Source organism: Hypomesus nipponensis, chromosome 13 (genome assembly GCF_054491055.1).
Source record: "Hypomesus nipponensis isolate SF chromosome 13, ASM5449105v1, whole genome shotgun sequence".
Taxonomy (NCBI): domain Eukaryota; kingdom Metazoa; phylum Chordata; class Actinopteri; order Osmeriformes; family Osmeridae; genus Hypomesus; species Hypomesus nipponensis.
Window position 1 is genome coordinate 5,483,930 of NC_140373.1, and position 25,223 is coordinate 5,509,152.

A 25,223-nucleotide genomic window follows, 5' to 3' on the forward strand; every position below is an offset into this window, starting at 1 on the left:
CCTCAATATAGGCGTATCACATTCTGTAGCCATGCATCTCCGTTCCCCCCTCGGATCTCTCCTTCTTTCCCCCTTTCCTCCACTTCAGAGTTTCTTCCGCCATGTCTTCCCCAAGGGTTTGCCTGAAAACACAGAGGGAAGATTTTAGGGGGTCATGTAATAGATCACCCTACTTTTCTTTCCAGGCCTGTTGTTATTCTCATTTCCCATGGCATATTTATCATTTTATATGATTTCACAATGTCTGGCAGAGAGTGCCTTAAGACCTATATTTACACCAGACATGCTTGAAAAATCACTTATTTTCCATGATCCAGTTTACGGTGCATGACATCACAACGTAAATGGGTCAGAGGCTTACGCAGGGACTTTTATTTTGCAAAATTGCAGGCGCACTAGGATGTCATCTATCATGTATGGGGCAGAGTATTCCTCCTACCGTATGCTCATACTCAGGCAGGTCAGGGGTCACTGCCTCGAGGGGTGGTGGGAATTAAGAACTAAAGGACTACTTGTACGTATATGCGTCATACACTGGTCCAGTTATGAACTCCAGAGTCTTAAAAACATTTAAACTGCATACACTTCGCACAAATGCGAAGTTTGCATTCCTCGGGGTATTCCTCTGGGCTCAAGCCGTTATTACAGTGGTTATTGATCATGGATGTCCTCAGATGTGTGCAGAGGAAAAGTGGAGTTAATTAGGCAGTGACACCATTGCCCCGAGCTGTTCATCCACCCACCATCAAGAAAACAGAGAAATAAAGAGAAATATCCCACTGCAGACTTGTAAACAGACCATTTTGATGGTTTGTGTAATCCCTGCCCTGACAGGACTGGTGTTGTGTTGCCATGTTTCCCATGTTTGTATTTCATCAATCTATCCCAAGGTAGGGGTCATGATTAGGAATCACACCTCCAGATGACACATTCAAAGCTACCCACACCTATCTAGGCGCCGATCAAATTATGAACACAATCTGAAAATAACTTGCTCTGCTTGTGATTGTTTTTAAGCAGCTCTTCTCCTGTTGAGAGTCAAAGGTAACGTCTGGAGTTTTAAAGAGATTTAGCCACAGGTATCTCACGATGTAAAGCACAAGCAAAACTGTAATTATGCCAGAAGGGGTAGAAATCTGTATAATCTTTATAATCTCAACCAGAAAGGTATTTTACAAAACAAAGGGTAATTAAAGGCTATGGTATTGCACACATTGTAGGACATACATTCAGTATTCTGTTGACACAATATGAAACAAAGACATTCATTACACAAAGTGTATGCAATATTCTGTTGACACGCTAAACGAGGAGATGTGCTTGACCCCCCAACCTGTAATGTGTGAAATTTCAGTTTGTCTCTCAGTTATCAATAAAACAAATGCTCGCCACCACGTCTCGACCAAATTATTCATTTTCAAAATTCAAACAGCCTGGTTTATTCCCCTAATGATGACATAATAACTTTTCACTCTCTATGGCAGAAGCTTACTGCACAGCAACCTTCAATGACCCCATTAGACTAATGGGTACATGGCCGGTCTTCACGAGATGGATTTGTCTAATTGTGACCTCTGGTGGTTGTTCATAAAAACGAAGTTTTCATTCCCGTGCATGTCCTGATAAGATATTCTATAAGTTTTCATTCCCATGCATGTCCTGATTTTCTTTTAAAACGCATGAGGCATTTCGTATTCAGATGTTATTGAGCATTATGAATTGACTGACACTAATGATGGAAAATCTAGCATAGTCTTCTAAATATTTTCGTGCATCATGTTGCTTGGTAACAAGGCAGGTGTTACTAGCTTCCCGTGTTGGGACAAAGTAGTTTTACAAGTTAAGTGCCATAGTCTACATTGACTGTTTTTATTTAGGGCATGGTAGCCTACCTAGAGACGAACTTATCTCTACTAAAAGATTGGATACATGCAGTGGCTTTGTACATCATGAATTACAGCCGTTCATTGTAACATTGAAATGTGAGGTTTAAAAGTTTAGACACATGGATACAATGGGACGCGGGAAACTGAAATACTGAAATTAATGTTTTTTAAATGGCTATTTCTAATAAACGAAACCGTGTCACAATCGAAACTTCATTATCACGAAGCAAAGAACGGCAGGTAATTCTGACATTCTAGCAACTGCGTTTTGTTCAGTTGTTATGGAATTTTTCTAACTGTGTAAAAACTGTTGCTCCGACATCCGACGTAAGAAGGACAACAGTATTTTAGTGTGTTATTGTAACAACATAGACTTAAGTTGAATTTGGTAGCTTTACCTAAAGAAACATGTTTGTCATGTAATTATCTAAGTCTAGCTTCACAAATGGAACGACTGAAGCAGGTAGGCTTTGCGGGTAGAGATTTTAATTTGTGTTGTCCTAAGAGACTGTACACACGATGTGGTGTTTAGAAGGAATCCCATCATACAAATGAATCACAGAATTAATACAATTTGGAAATGTCATTAAATCTTTTTTTTAGATGGCACATTTGGATATTTGTATTTTACAGAGTATGCACTGTTTAAATTACAGATGGAGGATGACTCCATCCACAACATGAGTCATGCCAGAGGACTTCCTGGTCTTCCTCCCCTCCCACAAGCCTCTGAGGAACCTTCAGAGCTTTATCAAGTGAGAAGATAACGACTGTTCTCATTAAAACTAATTCAGTTTCCAAGGTGTTTGGACATCACACTACTCGGGTTGATTGGTTTACGACATGCATTACCACGGCATGCCATGTCCTTTGTTTTTTGTCTTTCCCAGATTATCCTCAGACACGGTCACCACCCACCTCTTCTCCAGAACACTTCATGGACCCTAGCAGTCCCTTTTAAGGAGCAATGTCACCATCGCACCCCCAGTGAGTCGATTGGGAACAATTACAGTCCCCAGGCAAGGGACCTAAAGATCCGAAACCTACAAAGGAGGCCAGGGGTACTCTCCAACTCTCTTGGAGATTCTCCTGCTCACTGTATCCTTTTCAAACCTGTCAACGGGAACAGCAGTAACAGGCTGCGTGAGAGATACTACTGGTACTTTTGAATCAACTAATAAAAGTTATTAGTTTGACAAAGCCTCTTTTGTTGGACCTTAACTGTACTCCTACAGCATCAACTCCAGATGAAAACAAACAGAAGCTCTCGACCAGAAAAAAGTGAGTTAACAAGTAGAGGCACATATGATCTACGGTAAAAATGTAGGCAGTGTCATTAAAGTGAGCTTGCTAATGTGCTTGTTGTTAGGGATTCAGCTCTTTGTGCCTCAGTCTCAACTGGACTGAGGACCAGTCCCATGGGCCCTGTGACCCCAGGGAGCCGACCCATGACTCCCAAACAGCAGCTGGATATTATGCGCCACCAAGAGGAACAGACGTGGAGTTTGGAAAACAAGCTCACAGAAAGAGACCTGGAGGCAAGTAGTCGATAAGTCTCATGATTCAAGTTGACTGATTGCTTCTCTCAGTCTGTCCGATCGATTTGGTTTGCATCCCATTCAACCAGACCAGTTAGTTTTTACTAGAAAGCCTACTGTAACTAGTTCATAAGTTGTGTTACTAAACACATCTTTGCTGTGTCAGATTCAAGAAAAACACAATTGTCCATTGATTTGACACTCGACATGTTTTTTTACACCATGCTGAATTTTCCTGTTTCCACAGAGGTACCTGTACTACATCTCTACCGGAGTGCAGAGTTCCATGCTGGCTCCCCAGCCCCCCCAGCAGATGAAGAACATTGTGGGCAAGCTGCCTCCAGTTACAGAGGGCAACAGCAGGGACATGCAGAGGCTCAGGGCGAGCCTTCTGGACGAGGTCAACTACGACTACGACTTCAGCCTCAGAAAGAGCATAGGTAGCAGAACCCCTCCAACGTTATATCGACGTCTCTATTGGCTGAGCGGTTAGGGAATCGGGTTACCAATTGGAAGGTTGATGGTTCGATTCCCAGAAGAGCCACATGACGTTGTGTCCCTAGCCAAGGCACTAGGGGGGAATGTCCCCTGTACTTACTTTAAGTCGCTCTGGATAAGAGCGTCTGCTAAATGACTAAATGTAAATACATGTTTTTTCACAATCACATCCTCTCCCTTGCCCTCTCTCCCCCTTCCCCCCCCTCTCCCCCCCCTCTCCCCCCCCCTCTTCCCCCCCCCACCCTCCCATAGTGGACTACATCCTGAAGGACCCGTCGGAGCGCCAGCGCCTCGTCATCTCCAGCATCCCCAGGCCTTTCCCCAGGAGGGTGATCCGTGGACCTGTGCCCTGGGTGTGTAGCTACAGAGAGGCCCATGTCTGGCAGAGCCAGCATCTGTTCACCGTCAACCACATGATGGTCCTACTGCAAGATCTATGGCTTAACAGGTAGCCCACGTAGCACCAACATGCTATCACACATTTGATTTGTCCGTTTATTCCAATGTTGTAATTCACAACAACATTCAAACTCTTTCTCTCTTTCTCTTTCTTTCTCTCTCTCTCTCTCTCTCTCTCTCTCTCTCTCTCTCTCTCTCTCTCTGTCTCTCTCTCTGTCTCTCTCTCCCTTTCTCTCTTTCTGTCCAGCTTCTCCTCCCTGAGGTTTGTGAGACTAAGGGACCTCTTCTCTGCCAGTCTTCCCCTCCTACCCATCGAGTTTGAAGACCTGGTACAAAGACAGTGTCAAATCACCAGGGACGATCTGGTCCACAAGTGAGTAGTGGTGATGAGTCCCTCAGTCTGTCTGTCAGTGACTGAATCTGCCTTGAGACCGATCTTAAGGTGTGCAGAGCTAATCCCTTGTGATGTAGTGCTAAGCTCCTGTTTCCACCTTGTCCAATCTGTCAACCCACTGTCACATTCTCCTGTTGAGTCTTTGTGGAGATTGGTTTACTCTCTTCTCTACATAAGATGTCCAGTGCAACTTGAACTGTATGCTTACTTTTAGAGGCTGGTTGAGAAGAATAGCCTAACAGTCTGTGAGATATGTGACTGGCAGTTTGTTGGTTTTTGTGCTCATTTGGTTCTACTTGGATCCCATTCTGTCCTTGTTTCCCTTGCCAACCATTGTGTAAAGCCAAGAGACATTGTGTGCTATGTTGTCGCTACTGTTTCTATGTCTGAATGCTAAGGCGGTTTTCCAATTGTATTTACATAACAATAATACTTTAATTATCACTTTAATTAGCAAGCTAGACAACTACCCCCCCCCCCACCACCACCACCACCACCACCTCAAAAAAACCTTTGAGCCATCATTTCCTCTATGGCTGCCCCTACTCACTTCACTGTGTGTTCCAGTTGGCTCCCACGTTGTGCCTCCATCTTCGTCACCTCCAAAGACCTGTGGCTGCCCCTGGTGCCTGAAAGTGACATGGTGACACCTGTCATCGCCCAGGAGTTCTTCTCCTGCGTGGGCACCCTCATGTCCCAGCAGCTACGCAGCCTGGTCATCGCCTCCCTGCAGGACCTGTTGAGCTTCTTCAAGGTCCATCAGGTCTGATTACTCAAAACGTCCCAATGTCTGTTTGCTGCCCATCCTCACCCGGTCCCATCAGCCAATATTTTTATGCTCTCTCTTTCTTTGGTGTCCCATAGGATGGCAATGACTTTGGGGAGAAGTTTGATGAGATGAGGTACGTTCAGCCCCAGGTGTTGCTGGTCAAGCTGGGGGTGGAGGAACCTCGCATCATCTTCCAGCCCAGCCTCCAAAGATGCTGGGAGCTCCTCCACAGCAGCTTCATGGAGATCATTAAGAGCGCTCAAAACCTCCAACGGGTACTCAGGCCTTCTTTGGTGTACCTCCCGTAACTTTCGTAGCAACCCCCCCCCCCCCACACACACACACACACACACACAGACAGACAGACAGAAATGGAACGACGCAAAAGAGACACAGATGAACAAAGACGCAGATATACACACACACACGTGCATAAACACACAAATACACAGACACAGAAATTTCAATGATGCAGTTTGTATAACTTACCTTAGCCTTGTGTCTTAGGTGGAGTGTAACCTCTTCCCAGAGATCCAGGGTCAGGGCCTTTACCTCCGCTCTGTGGGGCCTAACGAGCTGCTGGTCACAGACCTGCTCAGCCAAGCCAAGAGCATCTTCCACAAAAACACTGTGGGGCCCCAGAAGTACGTGCCTGACTCTTCTCTCCTCTCTGTTTTACGTCTTCTTCATCGTAGTATTATACAATAATAAATGTAAGCTTAGGTTATCAAAAAGTTATTCATTTGTCTGTATTTATTTGTTTGTTTTCTCTCAGGTATTTGAACGTATATAAGAAGTACAGCCATCTCCTGGACAACACAGCAAAGCAGGATATACTGGCATTCCTCAATGAGAAGCACTCTCTGCAAGGCTTTACCAAGGTAGACACCCTGAGAACCCTCACATCAGTCCCTTATTTCCATATCACAAACTACTGATTATTAGTATTTTTCAATGTAGATTTAGTCGATTCTGGCTTCTTCTCTTTTACCCTGTTCAGAAAATCCAAGGTATTCAGCAGTTGTGGAAGGAGATAGCCTCCCTGCACATCACAGTGCCTTTGTCCATGTTCTGCCTGGATGCCGTCAGTCTGAACGATGAACTGTGCGAGAGAGCCAAGAGGCTGGAAGACACGCTCATCATGTTTGAGGTGGAGGAGAACCGAGAGCTCAACAAGAGGTACACCACAGAACAAGAACAGGAGGGGATTGGTGCTCAATCAAAATCACCATTATTAATCTTTTTTTTTGTTGGTGCAATGCTTCACAAGTCAAGGGTCTGCATGGTACCTAAAGTGAGGCCTTTTAGAATCAAGATTATCATTTGGATCCAAGCTCTAAAAAATTTTTTTCCCAGCCTCTGTCACCGCTACGATGAGATTGCTCAGACCATCACTGGGGTCCCGGGTAACACAGACGAGCTGGTTGCCCTCAACCAGTACCTGAAGCGGACCAGCGAGGTGACTGTCCACAAGCTCAGGGATGAGGTGGACGAGGCAGCCAAGCGGCTCAGCTTCCTGCTCGACTACGCTACCCTGCCTGGTACGTAGAGCGGTCCTGGAGCAAAGCCACACACTGTGGCCTCTGAAGATGATTTATTGATGATATGTACATCAATCAAGTGAGGCTCAAATGATAATGATCTTCTTTCTTTGAAATTATGTTGTATGTAGCCCTCATTAGTAGGTCTGAAGAGCTAATGGTCGTTGGTCATTCGATTGAAGATGCCTTTCTCCCTCCTCTCATATTCCAGTTGAGGACTTGAAGCTGAACAGCAGCGTTTTCCACTGGCCTGAGCACATCCTGACTGTGTTTGACCTCAGCAAGAACCGTCAGGCCACCAGGAGAGAACAGGCAGAGGACCGCCTCAGCAAGAGGTACACACACACACACACACACAACAAAGCTAACAAATCCATCGATGACCTTTTCCCAGATACCTATTAACCTCTTCCCCTCCTTCTGTCTCCTCAGGATAGCAGAATTTGAACAGAAACTGCAGGGTGTGGGGAAGGAAGTGGAGTCTTTCAAGAAGAAGGAGCTCATGAGCCTGGAAGAGATCAAAAACAACGTGGAAAAACTCAACGAGCTCACTTCCTGTCTGGATGCTGCTGTCACTGAATTGGAGGTGATGCCTTGAAATGTCCATTGTGAGATGGCTTGGCAAGCCTCGTTACAAACAGTACTGTGTATTTATGTATGTTCCCAGTTGCCAATCGAATTGGATTGAGAGTTTTATTGTCTCCTCCCCCCCCCCCCCCCCCCCCACAGGACATCAACAAAGAGGAGACTCTGCTGGAGAAGGAGTTGAGCCAGTTCCCTGGACTGCAGACCCTGATGGGCAACAAGCAGCCCTACGATCAGCTGTGGAACACCGCTTTCAACTTCCAGAACCAGTCAGAGATCTGGATGAACGGTACTTCTCGGCAGAGGACACCCTGGCTTCACACACCACACCTGAAACCCTCCTGCTAGATCTTTCCCTCCCCCTCGTTTTTATAGTTGTTGCTGTTTCAGAAGTATTCTTGTGCTATGTTATGTTATGTATAATCTGTGTCTTGAACTATTTCGCCCCCAGGCCCCTTCGTTCAACTGAACGCAGAGAAGATCGGTGATGAGCTGCTCACCATGTGGCGCACCATGTACAAGCTGACCAAGTCACTGTCCGACCTCCCGGGGCCTCGGCGCATCGCAGACAGCTTCAAGATGAAGATCGACAAGTTCAAACAGCACCTGCCTGTCCTCACCACCATCTGTAACCCAGGCATCAAGGACCGTCACTGGGAGAAGGTCAGTACTACGACCCCCCCCTGCCTGGATCAGTGGGCCCAACTCAGCCAGGAGAAACACTTAGTTGTACAGAGGTCCTGTAGTCCCACTGTAAGTGAATCACAGTGCGAGCGAGACAGCTGAAACATCAAGAGGCGATTCAGGAAGCTTGGAATCCTTCTTGGTCCATATCACTTTAAAGTCAGTTGAAGTCAGCAGACCCACCAGTGATATCCAGTTGGTTATCGAGCCCTGTGGACAACTTTACTGTGAGGTTAATAATTGATGCCCCTCCTCTCTGTGTTCTCAGATCAGCTCCATTGTGGGCTTTGACATCAAACCAGATGTGGACACTTCACTGCTCAACATGCTGGACCTCGGCCTGTCTAAGTTCTCCGACAAGTAACGCTATTCCCATGCTGCACGTTCTCATAGTTCTCATTTGATCATGGCGGTACCATGGATGAACTGTGTGGTTCATTCTATATCTGAAAAAGATGGATTCAATTGCTGTTGTGCATTTGGACTCCCCCTACTCAGGCTGGAGGAGATTGGAGCCTCAGCCAGTAAGGAGCACTCTCTGGAGAAAGCCATGGAGAAAATGAAGGCCGAATGGGCTGAACTCCGCTTGGCCTTCACTGCCTACAGAGACTCGGTAAGCACACGTGGGTCCTAACACAAAAGCAAAGAGATTGTGGACTGAACTGGCGCGTGAAGAGGGACACACTCACGGCAATGTATTCCTGACAATTGTGTTTGAATTATTCTAATTAAATATGTAACGAAGATAACAAAAGATACTATTACACCGTAGACAGTATCCAGTAACCCACCACAGCTGCATGGATCAGTTTCGGTTTCATGCTCTTGTGTCCAGGGCACGAGTATCGTATCTGCAGTGGATGACATTCAAGTTCTCCTGGACGACCACGTCATCAAGACCCAGACCATGCGTGGGTCACCCTTCATCAAGCCTATAGAGGCTGACTGCAAGGTAGTCATACGGAAACATGTCTGCTGGCTCTTGTAAAGTGATATTACTGATATTCATCGAGTGTGAAACCAGACTGTACGCTCATGTAGATGGGCTTGTGTTGGCGACCGGGGTTTCTACTACCTTCGGTGTTTTCCCCTATGGCACCAACTTTGATTTTCTTTCTTGTTTCCTATCTCTTCATTCTGTCCATTTATATCAACTCATATTAACTCTCTCGCTCTCTTTGTGTGCCTCTCTCTTTGTGTGCCTCTGTGTCTCTCTTTCTCTCTCCGACTCTCTCTCTCACAGCAATGGGAGGAGAAGCTGCTGTCGATGCAGGACATCCTAGACTCCATGTTGAAGTGCCAGGCCACCTGGCTGTACCTGGAGCCTATCTTCAGCTCCGAGGACATCATCGCCCAGATGCCGGAGGAAGGCCGCAAGTTTGGCATCGTCGACAGATACTGGAAAGACATCATAGCAGAGGCGGTGTGTTTGAGCGTGCACACTCGGGGAATACTCGGGGGAGAACTTTGGGGAATATTCCAGATGTTTGAACGCGTACAGTGTCTTTGGCTGAACTGATGTCCACCCTCCACCTCGTCATCAGCCTCATGGTATGTGTGTGTGTGTGTTTGCAGGTGAAAGACACGCATGTGCTGGTGGCCACCGCCCAGCCCAACATGCTTGGGAGGCTGCAGGAGGCCAACGTGTTCCTGGAGGACATTCAGAAAGGACTCAACACCTACCTGGAGATGAAGAGACTTTACTTTCCCAGGTAACGCTCACCGCAAGAGCTCGACATCTTCTGGGTGGTTTGTCCAGTAATAACACTATATTTGGTTACTCTTTTGTTCTACTAATTGTACCGAACTCGGCATTGTCTCTGAAATGTCGATTAATTGAATCAAGTTTAAAAAATTATTAGTGGATTAGTCTTGAAAACGTTTCGTTGTCTGCCATCGCAGGTTCTTCTTCCTGTCCAACGATGAGCTTCTGGAGATCTTGTCAGAGACCAAGGACCCCATGCGTGTCCAGCCCCACCTGAAGAAGTGTTTTGAGGGCATAGCCAAGCTGGAGTTCAATGAGGACATGGAGATCACTGGCATAATCAGCTCAGAGAAAGAGATGGTGCCCTTCAGTGAGAATATCAACCCTGCCAAGTCCAAGGTATACTACTGTAGGACACTTTCAAATGCTGGTGTCAGCAGATGTCACAAACTATGAATTTTTGAAACCACAGAAGTAGAGCTATCGTAGTTGTATTGTGTGTTAATGGCCTGTCTGGGTTTGGTGGTGTTCAGGGCATGGTGGAGAAATGGCTGCTGCAGGTGGAGAAAATGATGCTCAGGAGTGTCAGAGACGTCATCCACCAAGGAGTGGACGAGTATGTTCAGGTATTTCCATCTCAACTCTTACCTGCCAACACACATCCGGTCATTTAACCTGAATACAGCCCTGTTCTGCAACAGTGTACTTATTACCTTGTAGGTGCCCAGGAAGAAATGGGTGTTGCAGTGGCCAGGGCAAGTAGTCATCTGTGCCTCCTCCATCTTCTGGACCAGTGAGGTGTCTCAGGCCATCCAGACCAACACCCTGCCTGTAGGTCTCCCCACATAGCCTCTCCCACCATGTACAGCAGTTTCAATCCACTTTACCCTCACGTTAAGTATAGTATATTGTCTGACTGTCTCCATCCCTCCCAAGGCCTATGTGGATCAGAGCAATGCCCAGATTGCGGATATAGTGGAGCTTGTGAGAGGGAAACTCCCAGGAGGAGCCAGAATGACCTTAGGAGCTCTCACTGTCATCGATGTGCACGGTACAGTCCTCCAACAACTAAAGCTTTCTGTCTCACATATATACTGTAGGTTGAGTAGTCCAGTCGGTAAATGCACCGTATTTGGTGAAATGCTACTACTCCGGTGACGTGACTGTGGCACGTTCACGGGAGGTCTCTAGCCTCGAGAAAGTCCCATGACTTGTCCTCTTCCCCTCAGCGCGAGACGTGGTGGTCAAGTTGGCGGAGGACCGCATCTCCTCCCTCAACGACTTCTCCTGGATCTCTCAGCTGCGCTACTTCTGGGAGGGCGGGGACGTGCTGCTGCGCATGATCACCACCCAGGTCAAGTATGGTTACGAGTACCTCGGGAACTCCACCCGGCTGGTCATCACGCCGCTCACTGACCGCTGCTACAGGTGAACAATGTCAAGCAACCCCTTGCTCACCACTGTGTATGTTGATCTATGTGTTGAAGTAGTAAACCAATGGGGATTTTCTCCTCATCTTGACGGTGTAAGGGTTTCATGTTCCCCAGAACACTGATGGGTGCTCTGAAGCTGAATCTGGGGGGTGCCCCCGAAGGGCCCGCAGGGACGGGCAAGACGGAGACCACCAAGGATCTGGCCAAGGCTCTGGCCAAGCAGGTACATCCAGGAGGAGTGCTACCCGCAATGTTTGGGGCTATCTCATTGGCTATCTCATTGTTATGATCAGTCACCTATGCACTTTTGTAAAGCTCTCTTTTGGAAGTCGCTTTGGATAAAAGCTTCTGCTAAATGCGTAAATGTAATGCATTATAATGCTTTATCCCATGATGAGCGCCTTGTTTTTTCTCCTCACTGGATGTTTTGGGGTTTCTCCTAGTGTGTTGTGTTTAACTGTTCTGATGGCCTGGACTACAAGGCCATGAGTAAGTTCTTCAAAGGACTGGCTCAGTCTGGAGCTTGGGCTTGCTTTGACGAGTTCAACCGCATTGAGGTGAGTCTGGATTTGCTGAACTGAACACTGGTGGAATCGATGTGTGACTGGTACTTTGGCTGATAAAATAGATGTGTGTGTGTGTGTGTGTGTGACCAGGTGGAGGTGCTGTCTGTAGTGGCCCAGCAGGTGTTGAGTATCCAGCAGGCTATTGCCAGAGACCTGAAGACCTTCATGTTTGAGGGGACCGAGCTGAATCTGAATCCTACCTGTTCAGTGTTCATCACCATGAACCCTGGCTACGCTGGACGAGCAGAGCTCCCTGACAACCTCAAGGTACAGGATGACACTCAGTACTGATGATCGCAGGAGTGGATGGGATTAACACAGTTCTACAGAAATTCTACAAAATTATGACTTTACAGGTTTTAAGGTAATCCCTATTATTCAGAGAGGAGCAGTTCTGCGTTGTTTTTGTTAACGTTCTTGGCGTCACATTATGGTGCAGGCTCTTTTCCGTACTGTGGCCATGATGGTGCCAGACTATGGTCTTATTGGAGAGATTTCCCTCTACTCTATGGGCTTCATAGAGTCTCGCAGGTACCCGTATTTCTAACCTCCTATGGAAAATGTCTGTATTGGAAAGTACATCCTTCTATGTAGTCATTTATTTTTGCCACCTAAAATCATCTCCAACCTCGTCACCTTTTTTTCTCCCTCAGCCTTGCCCAGAAGATCGTGGCTACCTATCGCCTGTGCTCGGAGCAGCTGTCCTCTCAGCACCACTACGACTACGGCATGCGTGCGGTGAAATCGGTTCTCACTGCCGCGGGGAACCTGAAACTGAAGTACCCAGAGGAGAACGAGAGTGTGCTCCTGCTCAGGGCTCTGCTGGATGTCAACATGGCCAAGTTTCTGGCCCAGGACGTGCCTCTGTTTCAGGTACGACTTTCTAGGTATTCACCCCATTAGTGGATGTTTATAAGCACTGAAAAGAACTATTGCGACCTTCAGTTGACCTTTCAATCATCAAAACCTCAATCCAAAACTGCTTTGTTTGGTGACTATAACTGTGGTGGGTAGTGTTTTCTACCTATATGTGTGTATCATATTACGATGTCTTATCGTAATCTTCACATTTGGTCCCCAGGGTATCATATCAGATCTGTTCCCTGGCGTTGTCCTGCCTAAACCAGACTATGAGCTCCTCCTCCAAGCCTTGAATGACAACATAGCTAAACTCAAGCTCCAGCCAGTTCCGTGGTTCATAGGCAAAATCATCCAGGCAAGAGCAAATCCCCAACCCTGTCTCAATGTGTCCCTGTCCCTCAATGTGTTGGAGCGGCCTTGACATGTGTTTTTGCTTTGCGTTGTTTTGGACTTATGCCTGTCTCACCGTGGGGGGTGTGCTGGGTGTATGATATGATGAGTTATGCCTGTCTCACTGTGGGGGATGTGCTGGGTGTATGATATGATGAGTTATTCCTGTCTCACTGTGGGGGGTGTGCTGGGTGTATGATATGATGAGTTATGCCTGTCTCACTGTGGGGGGTGTGCTGGGTGTATGATATGATGAGTTATGCCTGTCTCACTGTGGGGGGTGTGCTAGGTGTATGAGATGATGCTGGTGCGGCACGGCTTCATGATCGTAGGAGACCCTCTGGGAGGAAAAACCTCTGCTTATAAAGTGCTCGCTGGTGCCCTTGGAGACCTTTTTGATGGTGGGTCCTAGTTAGCATCTCCATGGCCACCCACAAGTAGGGAACTTGGATGTTTCGTGACAGGAACCAACAGGTCTCCATGGTTTCCATGTCTTCTTCCCCAGCCAAACTGAATGAGGAGTATGCTGTGGACTTCCGTATCCTGAACCCCAAGGCCATCACCATGGGTCAGCTGTACGGTTGTTTCGACGCGGTCAGCCACGAGTGGTCAGACGGGGTTCTGGCTGTGTCGTTCAGGGAGCAGGCTGTCTCTATTTCCGACAACCGCCAGTGGATCATCTTTGATGGACCCATCGATGCCGTGTGGATTGAGAACATGAACACAGTTCTGGATGACAACAAGAAGGTGACTATTAATCACTTCATTTCAACGGCAATGTTTCTATACAATTTTCTACAGTGTTTCCCACAGAATGTGATTATATTTGTGGCGGTAGGCAGGGGGCGGAGCCAGACGTTGTAAAAATGCGGTGCTCAGCCCACACCTATGTCCTAGTATAGGTTAGATGTGAGTGTAGATAGGGACTTCAACAAGTCATGTTGCGGGCCGCCACAAATAAATCAATATATGGGAAACACTGGTGCACAACATGTCCCAGCCTCATAGCATGTATCTACCCGTATGTGAGCTTGCCTTCTCTGTTCCTCCCAGCTGTGTCTGATGAGTGGGGAGATCATCCAGATGAGTGCCAAGATGAGTCTGATCTTCGAGACAGCCGACCTGGAGCAGGCCTCCCCAGCCACAGTCAGCAGGTGGCTCTCTCTCTGGGACACTTGGGTGTCTCCTGCTGAACCCATAAAATAACACAGTAGATTAAATATTTACAGGAAATAATGCCCCTGAACCCCTGTCTATAGAGGATAGCATAGTGTAAAGACGTGGAGCGATGCATAGAGCTAGTTGCTCGTATGATGAAGTGAATGGTTGATGAGGACGTCTGCTGGAGTGGGTGATGGCTGTGGTGCTTCCTCAGGTGTGGGATGATTTACATGGAGCCTCACCAGCTGGGCTGGGCTCCTCTCAGAGACTCCTACATGGACACGCTGCCTGAGAGCCTGGGCACTGAACACAGGGAGCTGGTGAGCAGAGACACACACACACACACACACACAAGCACACACACCCAAGCACACACACCCAGTCTACGTGGTCAGTAGCGACATGGGTTTTCTCTGTCCGCAGATTGTGGAGATGTTCGACTGGCTCGTTCAGCCTTGCCTGGACTATATTGCCAGAGAGTGTCGTTTCCTGGTGCAGACGTCGCCCATTCATCTGGCCTACAGTCTGATGAGGCTGTTCACCTGTCTCATTGGTCAGAACCAAATACCTATAAGCAGCTTCCTTAATACGTGTCTGTATCTTACTTTAATTGGCTGATAATGGGTGCTTGCATGTCCGTGTATGTTGCTGTGTATGTTCCAATCCAGATGAGATTGCTGAGTCAGGAGCCAATGAAACGGAGCCCATGTCCGATCAACAGGTGACCATGTGGCTGCAAGGCCTGTTCCTATTCGCTGTGGTGTGGAGTGTGGGCGGGACCATCAACGGGGACAGCAGGAAGAGGTTTGATGCGTTCTACCGCAACCTGATCATGGGCATGGACGAAGAGCACCCTCGGCCCAAGACGATCAAACTCTCCAAAAGCAACCTCTTCCCTGAGAGAGGTAATTAGTGGTATATTCAACATGATGGGATTTGGCTTATCGAAGGCTAGCCATGTGGAAAAATGTTAGAGGCTGTGGATCGGCCGTACCTGGGTGCTGGGAAGTGTGTTGGTCCACCGTTATTCATACAGACTAATGAAGACGAACGTACTGTATATGTTTCGGACATTGTAGGCACCGTCTACGACTACTATTTCCACAAGCAGGGACTAGGGCAATGGAATGCGTGGACTGACTCCATCACAAAAGAAGAGAGCATCATCTCTGCTTCAGCCAATGTGAGTTAACTCTACGGCACTAACAACCAACGAGCTGGACCGCTTTTGGCGCTGCCGTGTTTGCTGAGAGCCTCCGATCCATCTTTCCTTTCAGGTGTCGGACCTCATCATCCCCACCATGGAGACGGCCCGCCAGGTGTTCTTCCTGCGCACCTACGTGGCCCACGAGGTGTCCACGCTGTTCGTGGGGCCCACGGGCACGGGGAAGTCGGTCATCAACAACAGCTTTCTGCTGAAGCTTCCCAAGGAGAAGTACACGCCCAACTGCATCAACTTCTCAGCGCGCACCTCGGCCAACCAGACCCAAGACATCATCATGGCCAAGCTTGACCGCAGGAGGAAGGGGGTGTTTGGGCCTCCCATGGGCAAGAAGTGTGTCATTTACGTGGGTAAGGAGTACAGAGGGGTCAGATCCATACAGAATGAACTGAATCCTGGTATCTGTGAAGATGGATTAATTGGTTAAATTCTTTACTGTTTTAGGCTCCTGTCAACAGTTTGTGTAGGGTTTGAGATTTGACATTTGAGATTTTAATTTTTTTGGTACGCTGATCAGTTTCTCTGTCTATCTCTCTCTCAGATGATCTCAACATGCCAGCTAAAGAGATCTATGGTGCCCAGCCCCCTATAGAGATATTGAGACAGTGGATTGACCACTACCACTGGTACGACAAGAAGGACACCACCAGGCAGGACCTGATGGATGTGCTGTTCATGTCGGCAATGGGGCCCCCTGGTGGAGGGAGGAATGACATCACAGGTACCAAAATTCTTCCTTTCACATTTGCTCGTGAACATGTTTTTAATGGCAGGTCAGACTGTCTCATTTGCAAAATTGCTCTCTCTCACACGTTAAACATTTGTGACATAGGTCGCTTCACTCGTCACTTGAACATTGTTTCTATCGACTCCTTCGACGATGAGACACTGAGCAAGATATTCACCTCCATCACTGACTGGCACTTTGGAACAGGATTTGATGCTGCTTTCTACAGGTAAGGCCAGAACCCGTTTATTGAACTTCCATGAAGAACTCAGTTCAGAAGAAAGTGACATGCGTTAGTAACGTTAGTAAAGGCTAAGCCCGTGAAGAGCTGATGGGTCCTGATCTAACTTGTTTCTCTCGAGGCTGGGGAAGATCATGGTTCAGGCCACCATGGCTCTCTACAAGGACACGATCGACAGCTTCCTGCCCACCCCCTCCAAGTCCCACTACATTTTCAACCTGAGAGATTTTTCTCGAGTCATCCGAGGAGTCCTGCTGTCTCCACACACACACCTCCAGGCAAGCCCACCTGGAGAACCGCTGCTCACTCACAAACAAGCAGATACTCATTCATTCAGTCAACGTTCTTTGTTCCAGTCCACACTAGGCTGTATACATGAAGCCATGTTTCTGTGTGAACAGGAGGGAGACAAGCTGATCCGTCTGTGGATCCACGAGGTCTACCGAGTATTCTACGACCGTCTGATAGACAGGGAGGACAGGGAGACGTTTTTCAACATCGTCAAGGAGAGGACCTCTGGCTATTTCAAGCAGAGCATGGACAAGGTAAGGCTCCTCTGCAGCAAACCCCAGAGCCACCCCGTTCTGTCTCGGATCTCAAACCCGGTTCTTTCTCCCTCTCTGTGCCCAGCTCCTAAGCCACCTCACCCCGTCAGGGAAGGTGACGGATGAGACCATCCGCAGTCTGTTCTTCGGGGACTATGCCAAGCCCGATGCAGACAACAAGGCCTACGATGAGATCACAGACATGCAGAGCCTGACCGAGGTCATGGAGTACTACCTGGATGAGTTCAACAACGTCAGCAAAGCTCCCATGTCTCTGGTCATGTTCAAGTTTGCCATCGAGCACATCTCCCGCATCTGCCGTGTGCTCAAGCAAGACAACGGCCACCTGCTCCTGGTGGGCATCGGAGGGTCGGGGCGCCAGAGCGCCTCCAAGCTGGGCACTTTTATCAACGACTTCGACCTGTTCCAGATTGAGCTGACCAAGAACTACAGCGTATCGGACTGGCGCGATGACCTGAAGAGAGTCATGCTGAAGGCGGGGATTGAAGGCAAGAAGACCGTGTTCCTGTTCAACGACAGCCAGATCAAAGACGAGGCCTTCGTAGAAGACATTAACATGCTGCTCAACACGGGCGACGTGCCCAACATCTTTCCCGCCGACGAGCGCGCCGAAATCATCGAAAAGGCGCAGGGCATTGCCAGGATGGAGGGCAAGAAGATCGACGCCACCCCACTGTCCTTGTACAACTACTTTATCGACCGCATCAAGGCAAACCTTCACATTGTGCTAGGTGTGTCCTGTGTTGTATTCTCATATCATCAAAAACAGACAATCACTATGTTCCGTTTTTGCATTAAGTCGATCATGTATATCTTGGAACACAAGTTTTGATGGTGCCTTTGCTTCTGGATAGCAATGAGTCCCATCGGTGACGCGTTTAGAAACCGCCTGCGGATGTTCCCCTCGCTCATCAACTGCTGCACCATTGACTGGTTCCAGGCCTGGCCTGAGGATGCTCTGGAGATGGTGGCCCACAAGTTCTTAGAGGATGTGGAACTGGATAGCAGCATCAGAAAGAAGTAAGAAGCTTAGTCATTCCATTAGTGCATGACATAAAATACATTACATTTAATCACAGTTTGTAATCTCCAGTTATTTATTTGTAGGAAAGGCCATGACACTATAGTTTGTTGTATGTAGAACACTCCCTTATATATATGTGTTTTTCAGGGTGGTTGAAATGTGTAAGATCTTCCAGGAGACCGTGAGAGAGATGTCAGAGAAATACTTTTCCAGACTGAGGAGACACAACTATGTGACTCCAACCTCCTACCTGGAGCTCATCCTCACTTTCAAGACTCTCCTGCAGTCCAAGAGGGACGAGGTGGACACTGTAAAGAACCGCTACATTGTTGGTCTTCAGAAACTGGACTTTGCTGCTTCTCAGGTGTGACAGTCTAGACTTTTTCTTTTCTGATCATAATAGTAATATGAACAAATCCCTTGACTAAGAAATTGTATTGACAAACTGAAGAAGCCCAATTGAAGTTGTTAAAACAAGGTTCCATAATGAATACCGGGTCAGCACTGCAGTCGTTGTGTCTCCATCTTGTCTTCACAGGTGTCAGTGATGCAGAAGGAGCTGACAGCCCTTCAGCCGGAGCTCATTCAGACCTCGGCCGAGACTGAGAAGATGATGGTCAAGATCGAAAAGGAGACCGTGGAGGTGGATGCCAAAAAAGAACTGGTGTCTGCCGACGAGAAGGTGGCCAACGACGCAGCCGCAGCTGCCAAAGCCATCAAGGTGAGTCCTTGCACTGTCAGCACGTTCCTAGTCATGTGTTTTGTTCTATTTGTAAAACATTTTTTTTCAATTCGGGTTTATATTTTTCTATTACGCTGTACAGTATGTGGAGCAGTTGATTGTTGAAAATAGATGAGATAGCGTCAGTAGTGATCTGTGGTCTGCTGGTTGTGCCCAGGATGAATGTGAGGGGGACTTGGCGGAGGCCATGCCGGCCCTAGAGGCTGCTCTGTCAGCCCTGGACACCCTGAAGCCCTCTGACATCACAGTGGTCAAGTCCATGCAGAATCCTCCAGGCCTGGTCAAGCTGGTCATGGAGTCCATCTGTGTCATGAAGGGTATCAAAGCAGAGAGGAAGCCTGACCCTGGTGGCTCTGGTACAGAAGATCACTTTTTTTCTACAATGCATTTTGAGCTTGATAAAGACTGTGGTTCATGAAGTATATGTGGCCTTTAAGATTCTATTCAGAAAACAAAAAACGTTTGTTTTTCAGGTAAGATGATAGAGGACTTCTGGGGTCCCTCCAAGAAGCTCCTGGGAGACATGAAGTTCCTGGAGAACCTCAAAGCCTACGACAAAGACAATATCCCTCCTGCGAACATCAAGATGATCCGTGCAAAATTCATTGACAACCCTGAGTTCCAGCCATCCATCATCAAAAACGTCTCCTCGGCCTGTGAAGGCCTGTGTAAGTGGGTGCGATCCATGGAGGTGTACGAGCGGGTGGCCAAACTGGTGGCGCCCAAGAAGGAGAGGCTGAAGGAGGCGGAGGATGAGCTGTCTGTGCAGATGAAAATGCTGTCTGTGAAGAGAGCCGAGCTAAAGGAGGTGGTGGACAGACTCCAGAGCCTTAACGATAACTTTGAGGCCATGAACAACAAGAAGAAAGAGCTGGAGGACAACATTGAGCTGTGCTCTCAGAAGCTCATTCGGGCGGAGAAGCTGATTGGTGGACTGGGCGGGGAGAAGGATAGGTGGACTGAAGCCGCAAGGCTTCTTGCGATAAGGTACGGAACATAACATCTACATTACTGGCAATTTGGTATCAGAAAAACGTAATTTTGTCTATCTAGAGGGTAATCATTCAATGAAAACGGTTGTCTCTCTCTGTTTTCAGATACACCAACCTGACTGGTGATGTGCTCCTCTCCTCCGGGTCAGTATCCTACCTTGGGGCCTTTACAGTAGATTACCGCGTGGATTGCCAGCGTCAGTGGCACCAGCTCTGCCAGCAGAAGACGGTGCCATGCTCTGAAGACTTCACCCTCAGCAACACACTGGGCAACCAAGTGTCCATTCGTGCATGGCAGATTGCGGGCCTACCCGTCGACTCGTTTTCAACCGACAACGGAATCATTGTGTCCAACTCGCGCCGATGGCCCCTCATGATTGACCCCCAGGGCCAGGCCAACAAGTGGATCAAGAACATGGAGAAAGCCAACAAGCTGGCTGTCATCAAGCTCACGGATGGGAACTACATGAGAACCCTGGAGAACTCCATCCAGTTTGGCACGCCCGTTCTCCTGGAGAATGTTGGGGAGGAACTAGATGCCGTATTAGAGCCAGTGCTGCTGAAGCAGACCTTCAAGCATCAAGGGGTGGAGTACATGAAGCTTGGCGAGAACATTGTGGAGTACTCCAAAGACTTCCTGTTCTACATGACCACCAGTTTGAGGAACCCTCACTACCTCCCAGAGGTGGCTGTAAAGGTCTGCCTGCTCAACTTCATGATCACCCCTCTAGGCTTACAGGACCAGCTCCTTGGGATCGTAGCAGCCAAGGAGAAGCCCGAACTGGAAGAGAAGAAGAACGAGCTCATCCTGGCGAGTGCCGCTAACAATAAGCAGCTGAAAGAGATCGAAGACAAGATCTTGAAGGTGCTCTCCTCCTCTGAGGGGAATATTCTAGAAGACGAAACGGCCATTGAGGTCTTATCTTCTTCCAAAATCCTGTCTGAGGATATTTCAGAGAAGCAGAAGATCGCCAACGTCACAGAGAAGGAGATCGACGACACCCGCATGGGTTACAGGCCCGTAGCTGAGCACTCCTCCATCTTGTTCTTCTGTATCTCAGAGCTAGCCAACCTCGAGCCCATGTACCAGTACTCACTTACATGGTTCATCAACCTCTACATACAGTCAATCACCCAGAGCTTAAAAAGTGACGACCTGGCTACCAGGATTGACAACATTGTGGATCACTTCACCATCAGTATCTACAACAACGTTTGCCGCTCGCTGTTTGAGAAGGACAAGCTGCTCTTCTCCCTGCTGCTCACTGTGGGGATCATGCAGGGGAAAGGCAAGGTAGATGACACATGCTGGCGTTTCCTCCTCACAGGCGGCATTGCACTGGACAACCCACATCCCAACCCTGCTCCCGAGTGGCTCTCTGACAAATCCTGGTCTGAGATAGTCAGGGCTTCCAAGCTACCAAACCTGGGTGGCTTACTTGAGCACGTCAAAGAGAATGTTCCCAAATGGAAGAAAATCTATGATTCTGGGAGGCCTCACAAGGAGGAACTTCCAGACCAGTGGAAAAGTTTGGCGGGGATGGACCTCATGGTGGTTCTGAGATGCTTCAGGCCGGATAAGCTGGTCCCGGCAGTGCAGGAGTTCATCGCGAACAATATGGGGCGCACTTACATTGAGCCGCCCACCTTCGACCTGGCGGGCAGTTACAACGACTCCAACTGCTGCTCTCCTCTCATTTTTGTGCTCTCCCCTGGATCGGATCCAACCGCAGGTGACGTCAACAAGACATTTGCTGTCATTTCTGTCCTGCTCTCTGGCCTTATTTGAAGTTGTCACTAGACATGAACCTTGTCGAGTCACAGTAAGCACTCTGATATTGCTCTTGTCTCTTATTTGTGGTTTTTACCCTGTGTTTTTAATGCCAGTGTCTTTATGTTACCTAAGGTCTTCTGAAGTTTGCTGACGACCTGCAGATGGGGGGCAGTAAGACCAAGACCATCTCCCTGGGGCAAGGCCAAGGGCCAATAGCGGCCGTGATGATCATGAATGCCCTCAAGGAGGGCACCTGGGTGGTGCTGCAGAACTGTCACCTGGCCACCAGTTGGATGCCCAGCCTGGAGCGGATCTGTGAGGAGGTCATCACCCCCGACAACACCACACCCACCTTCAGGTCAGCAGTAACAGAATCACACTGACAATCCCAGCTCTTTTACGTTCGTATTCGTCATTTCCATAACCGAGAACGTGAATAGGTCAAGCTGTTGCGTTTTCTTTCGCAGGTTATGGTTGACAAGTTACCCATCGGACAAGTTCCCCGTCAGTATTCTGCAGAATGGTGTGAAGATGACCAACGAGCCTCCCAAGGGAGTCAGAGCCAACCTGCTACGCTCCTATCTCAGTGACCCCATCTCCGACCCCACCTTCTTCTACAGCTCCAAGAAACAAGCCGCCTGGCAGAATCTCCTGTTTGGGCTGACGTTCTTCCATGCTCTGGTACAGGAGAGGAGAACCTTTGGACCGTTAGGTAGGTTCACAACGCTTACATGGTTCTTCTGCGGCTCTATTCCCACTTTCCATTTCTGTCAGTGGGCTCCATGTCTGGCTTTTGTGTTGTTTGGTGTCTCCTGATAACAGTGCATGTTCAGTTGGATTCCTGTTTTACCCGCAGGTTGGAACATCCCGTATGAATTCAATGAGTCTGACCTCAGGATTAGTATGAGGCAGATCCAGATGTTCCTGGATGAGTACGAGGAGATTCCCCTGGAGGCTCTCTCCTATCTGACAGGTGAGGCGCTCATAGTTTGTCAGAGGTCATTTGTCTTTCCTCCTTTCTGAAGATGATCTCACCCCATTCCTTGTCCCTTGACATGTTATGTTCTGTGCTCTTTGACTATGTGTCATTGTCTTGTTTGATGAGCTCACAAGAAAAACATTAAATTATAAATAACCGTTTTGTGACAACCTGTATCAACTGCACCCCTACCCTACCAGGTGAATGTAACTACGGTGGCAGGGTGACAGATGACAAGGACAGGCGTCTGCTGCTGTCTCTGTTGTCCATCTTCTACAACAAGGAGCTGATCGAGCAGGAGTGCTACCGCGTGTGTGAAGGAGACCTGTTCTACGTCCCACCCCAGGGCCCCTACCAGGTACTGTCACAACCTTATACAGGAAAGTACCTGGAGTAGGAACAAGAAACAGCAATGGCGTTAGTTGTAAAGAAGAGCAACACGTCATATTTACATCTCTACCTTTGTTTTCCGAACATGCTTTTGTTTTTTTAATCCATTGTCTTTTCTAGACCTATGTGGATTACATCCGCAACCTTCCAATCAACGCTGACCCTGGAGTGTTTGGTCTCCACAGCAACGCTGACATCACTAAGGACAACCAGGAGACCAATCAGCTGCTTAATGGAGTGTTACTGACTCTACCCAGGCAGTCAGGGGGTGGAGCTAAGTCTCCTCAGGTTAGTAACCGTGAGCTCCATGGCTCCTACATTAAATTTTCATTCTCAGCCATTTGCTTATTTGGTGGATGATCCGAAATGATTGTTTGAACCTGTTCACTCAGGTAGTTTCAGGTCTTTTCAAATAGATTAAATGGTTTGGTGCATTTGTTTTTTATTTGTGGGTTTCAGGAAGTGGTTGATGAACTTGCAGCAGACATCTTGTCCAAGTTGCCAGCAAATTTTGATGTAGAAATGGTGATAATCAAATACCCAGTGATGTATGATGAGTCCATGAATACTGTGTTGAGACAGGAACTGATCCGCTTCAACAGGTACAGTACCTGCTCACGTAGCATACAGAGACAGGATCAGGAAACGTGTATTAACATTTCCATCTTAAAAAACAGTGTTTCCATGACTAACATATCATATTTCCTGGTTTAACCGTGTTTACACAATGTCTCCGTAGTCATAACGACAGTTTGTGTCTCACACCTGCTCAGGCTTACCCAGGTGGTGCGTGTGAGTCTGGTGAACATCGGCAAGGCCCTAAAGGGTCAAGTGGTGATGTCGGCTGAGCTGGAGAACGTTTTCAACAGTATGTTGGTGGGCAAGGTGCCTGTTATGTGGGCATCCAAGTCCTATCCCTCTCTCAAGCCCCTAGGGAGTTACGTGGCTGACCTCTTAGCCAGGCTGCAGTTCTTACAGGCAAGTCCTCATCAGGAGAATGGGAGGGTCATAATATAGGTTAGCAGGGTATAGCTTAGTGGTTAGAGCACTTGACAGCAGGTAAAAAAGTAGCATGTTCAAATCCCTGTGTGCTGTATTTATTTTTGGAAAAAAGCGTCTGCTAAATGAATACTTTATTATAAACAAAGTCAAGTATGAGTTGCTTTGTTGATTATAAAAATACTAATGTCTGTACTGGGGCCTTTGTTTGATAGGACTGGATAGATCATGGACCACCTCCAGTTTTCTGGGTCTCTGGATTCTACTTCACTCAATCCTTTCTTACTGGAGTGTCTCAGAACTTTGCCAGGAAGTACACTGTGCCCATTGACTACATTGGCTTTGAATTTGAGGTGAGTTCAAGTTTCAGTCTCTCTCCTTTCTCTTTCAATGTAAGATGTGAGCCCCAGCTTTCTGTGGAGCGGGCGCTGGTCTAAGTCCCCCTCCTCTATCAGGTTACAAAGCAGGAGACTCACATGAAGGAGAAGCCAGACGACGGAGCCTACGTCAAGGGTCTTTTCCTACAGGGGGCGCGCTGGGACAGAGAGAAGATGGTCATCGGAGAGTCTCTCCCCAAGATTCTCTTTGACCCCCTGCCCATCATCTGGCTTAGACCCGGAGAGATGTCCAAGTTCCTGCATCAGAACATCTACGTGTGCCCGGTGTACAAGACCAGCGCCCGCCGAGGGACCCTGTCCACCACGGGACACTCCACCAACTATGTTTTGCCGATCGAGCTGCCCTCCGACCAGCCGCAGAAACACTGGGTCAACCGTGGAGTGGCATGTCTGTGTCAGCTGGATGACTGAAGGACCCCCGAGGTACGCGTAGTTGGAGCAATGACAAACCAAAAGTGAATTCCCTCCCTGAAAGGCCTAATAAAGATACTGAATGCAGTAGAATTTTTTTCTTTTTCTTAAAATTTTCCAAGACATCATAGATTGCTTTACTTGGTTGAAGAATTGATGATGTTAGAAGTGAGAGGGTCTGTATTGAAATTAGTGAATCATTTTCCAATCAGTTTAAACATCAGTTGATACTCTAAAGGCTGTTTTATTGGACATGATAATCATAGGATGTGTGAATATGCACTTCAATGCACTTTTATTCCTGATCTATTGAAAGAAATCTCTATTTTTCTACCAGACTAGATTTCT

General features: G+C 47.8%; 1 protein-coding gene across 1 annotated transcript; it reads left to right on the plus strand.

Moving 5' to 3' along the window:
- Positions 1–2,177: 2,177 nt before the first annotated feature.
- Positions 2,178–25,130, plus strand: dnah3 (dynein axonemal heavy chain 3). Its single transcript, XM_084670446.1, has 62 exons — positions 2,178–2,349; positions 2,543–2,641; positions 2,777–3,029; positions 3,122–3,167; positions 3,256–3,424; positions 3,672–3,864; positions 4,175–4,370; positions 4,569–4,694; positions 5,283–5,478; positions 5,580–5,759; positions 5,992–6,128; positions 6,260–6,365; positions 6,485–6,663; positions 6,841–7,025; positions 7,237–7,360; positions 7,458–7,611; positions 7,755–7,899; positions 8,062–8,273; positions 8,563–8,654; positions 8,793–8,907; positions 9,130–9,246; positions 9,538–9,717; positions 9,870–10,006; positions 10,197–10,398; positions 10,533–10,625; positions 10,720–10,830; positions 10,936–11,050; positions 11,229–11,427; positions 11,547–11,655; positions 11,876–11,989; positions 12,089–12,265; positions 12,438–12,529; positions 12,652–12,871; positions 13,080–13,214; positions 13,539–13,650; positions 13,755–13,996; positions 14,303–14,403; positions 14,625–14,730; positions 14,834–14,963; positions 15,079–15,315; positions 15,490–15,593; positions 15,688–15,982; positions 16,174–16,353; positions 16,465–16,588; positions 16,722–16,878; positions 17,002–17,145; positions 17,231–17,897; positions 18,021–18,186; positions 18,338–18,554; positions 18,729–18,911; positions 19,090–19,288; positions 19,406–19,919; positions 20,030–21,657; positions 21,831–22,056; positions 22,166–22,410; positions 22,555–22,671; positions 22,878–23,035; positions 23,188–23,355; positions 23,527–23,669; positions 23,841–24,045; positions 24,282–24,419; positions 24,522–25,130. Exons 1-62 carry the CDS (start codon positions 2,332–2,334, stop codon positions 24,873–24,875), a joined length of 12,186 nt encoding a protein of 4,061 aa, XP_084526572.1. The 5' UTR covers positions 2,178–2,331; the 3' UTR covers positions 24,876–25,130.
- The last annotated feature ends 93 nt before the right edge of the window (positions 25,131–25,223 follow it).

Bases quoted from the DNA above. Each gene is read 5' to 3' on its own strand.
- dnah3 (XM_084670446.1), top strand. The intron at 7,361-7,457 runs GTACACACACAC...CTGTCTCCTCAG, and splicing joins GAGGACCGCCTCAGCAAGAG to GATAGCAGAATTTGAACAGA. The intron at 23,036-23,187 runs GTACTGTCACAA...TGTCTTTTCTAG, and splicing joins CACCCCAGGGCCCCTACCAG to ACCTATGTGGATTACATCCG.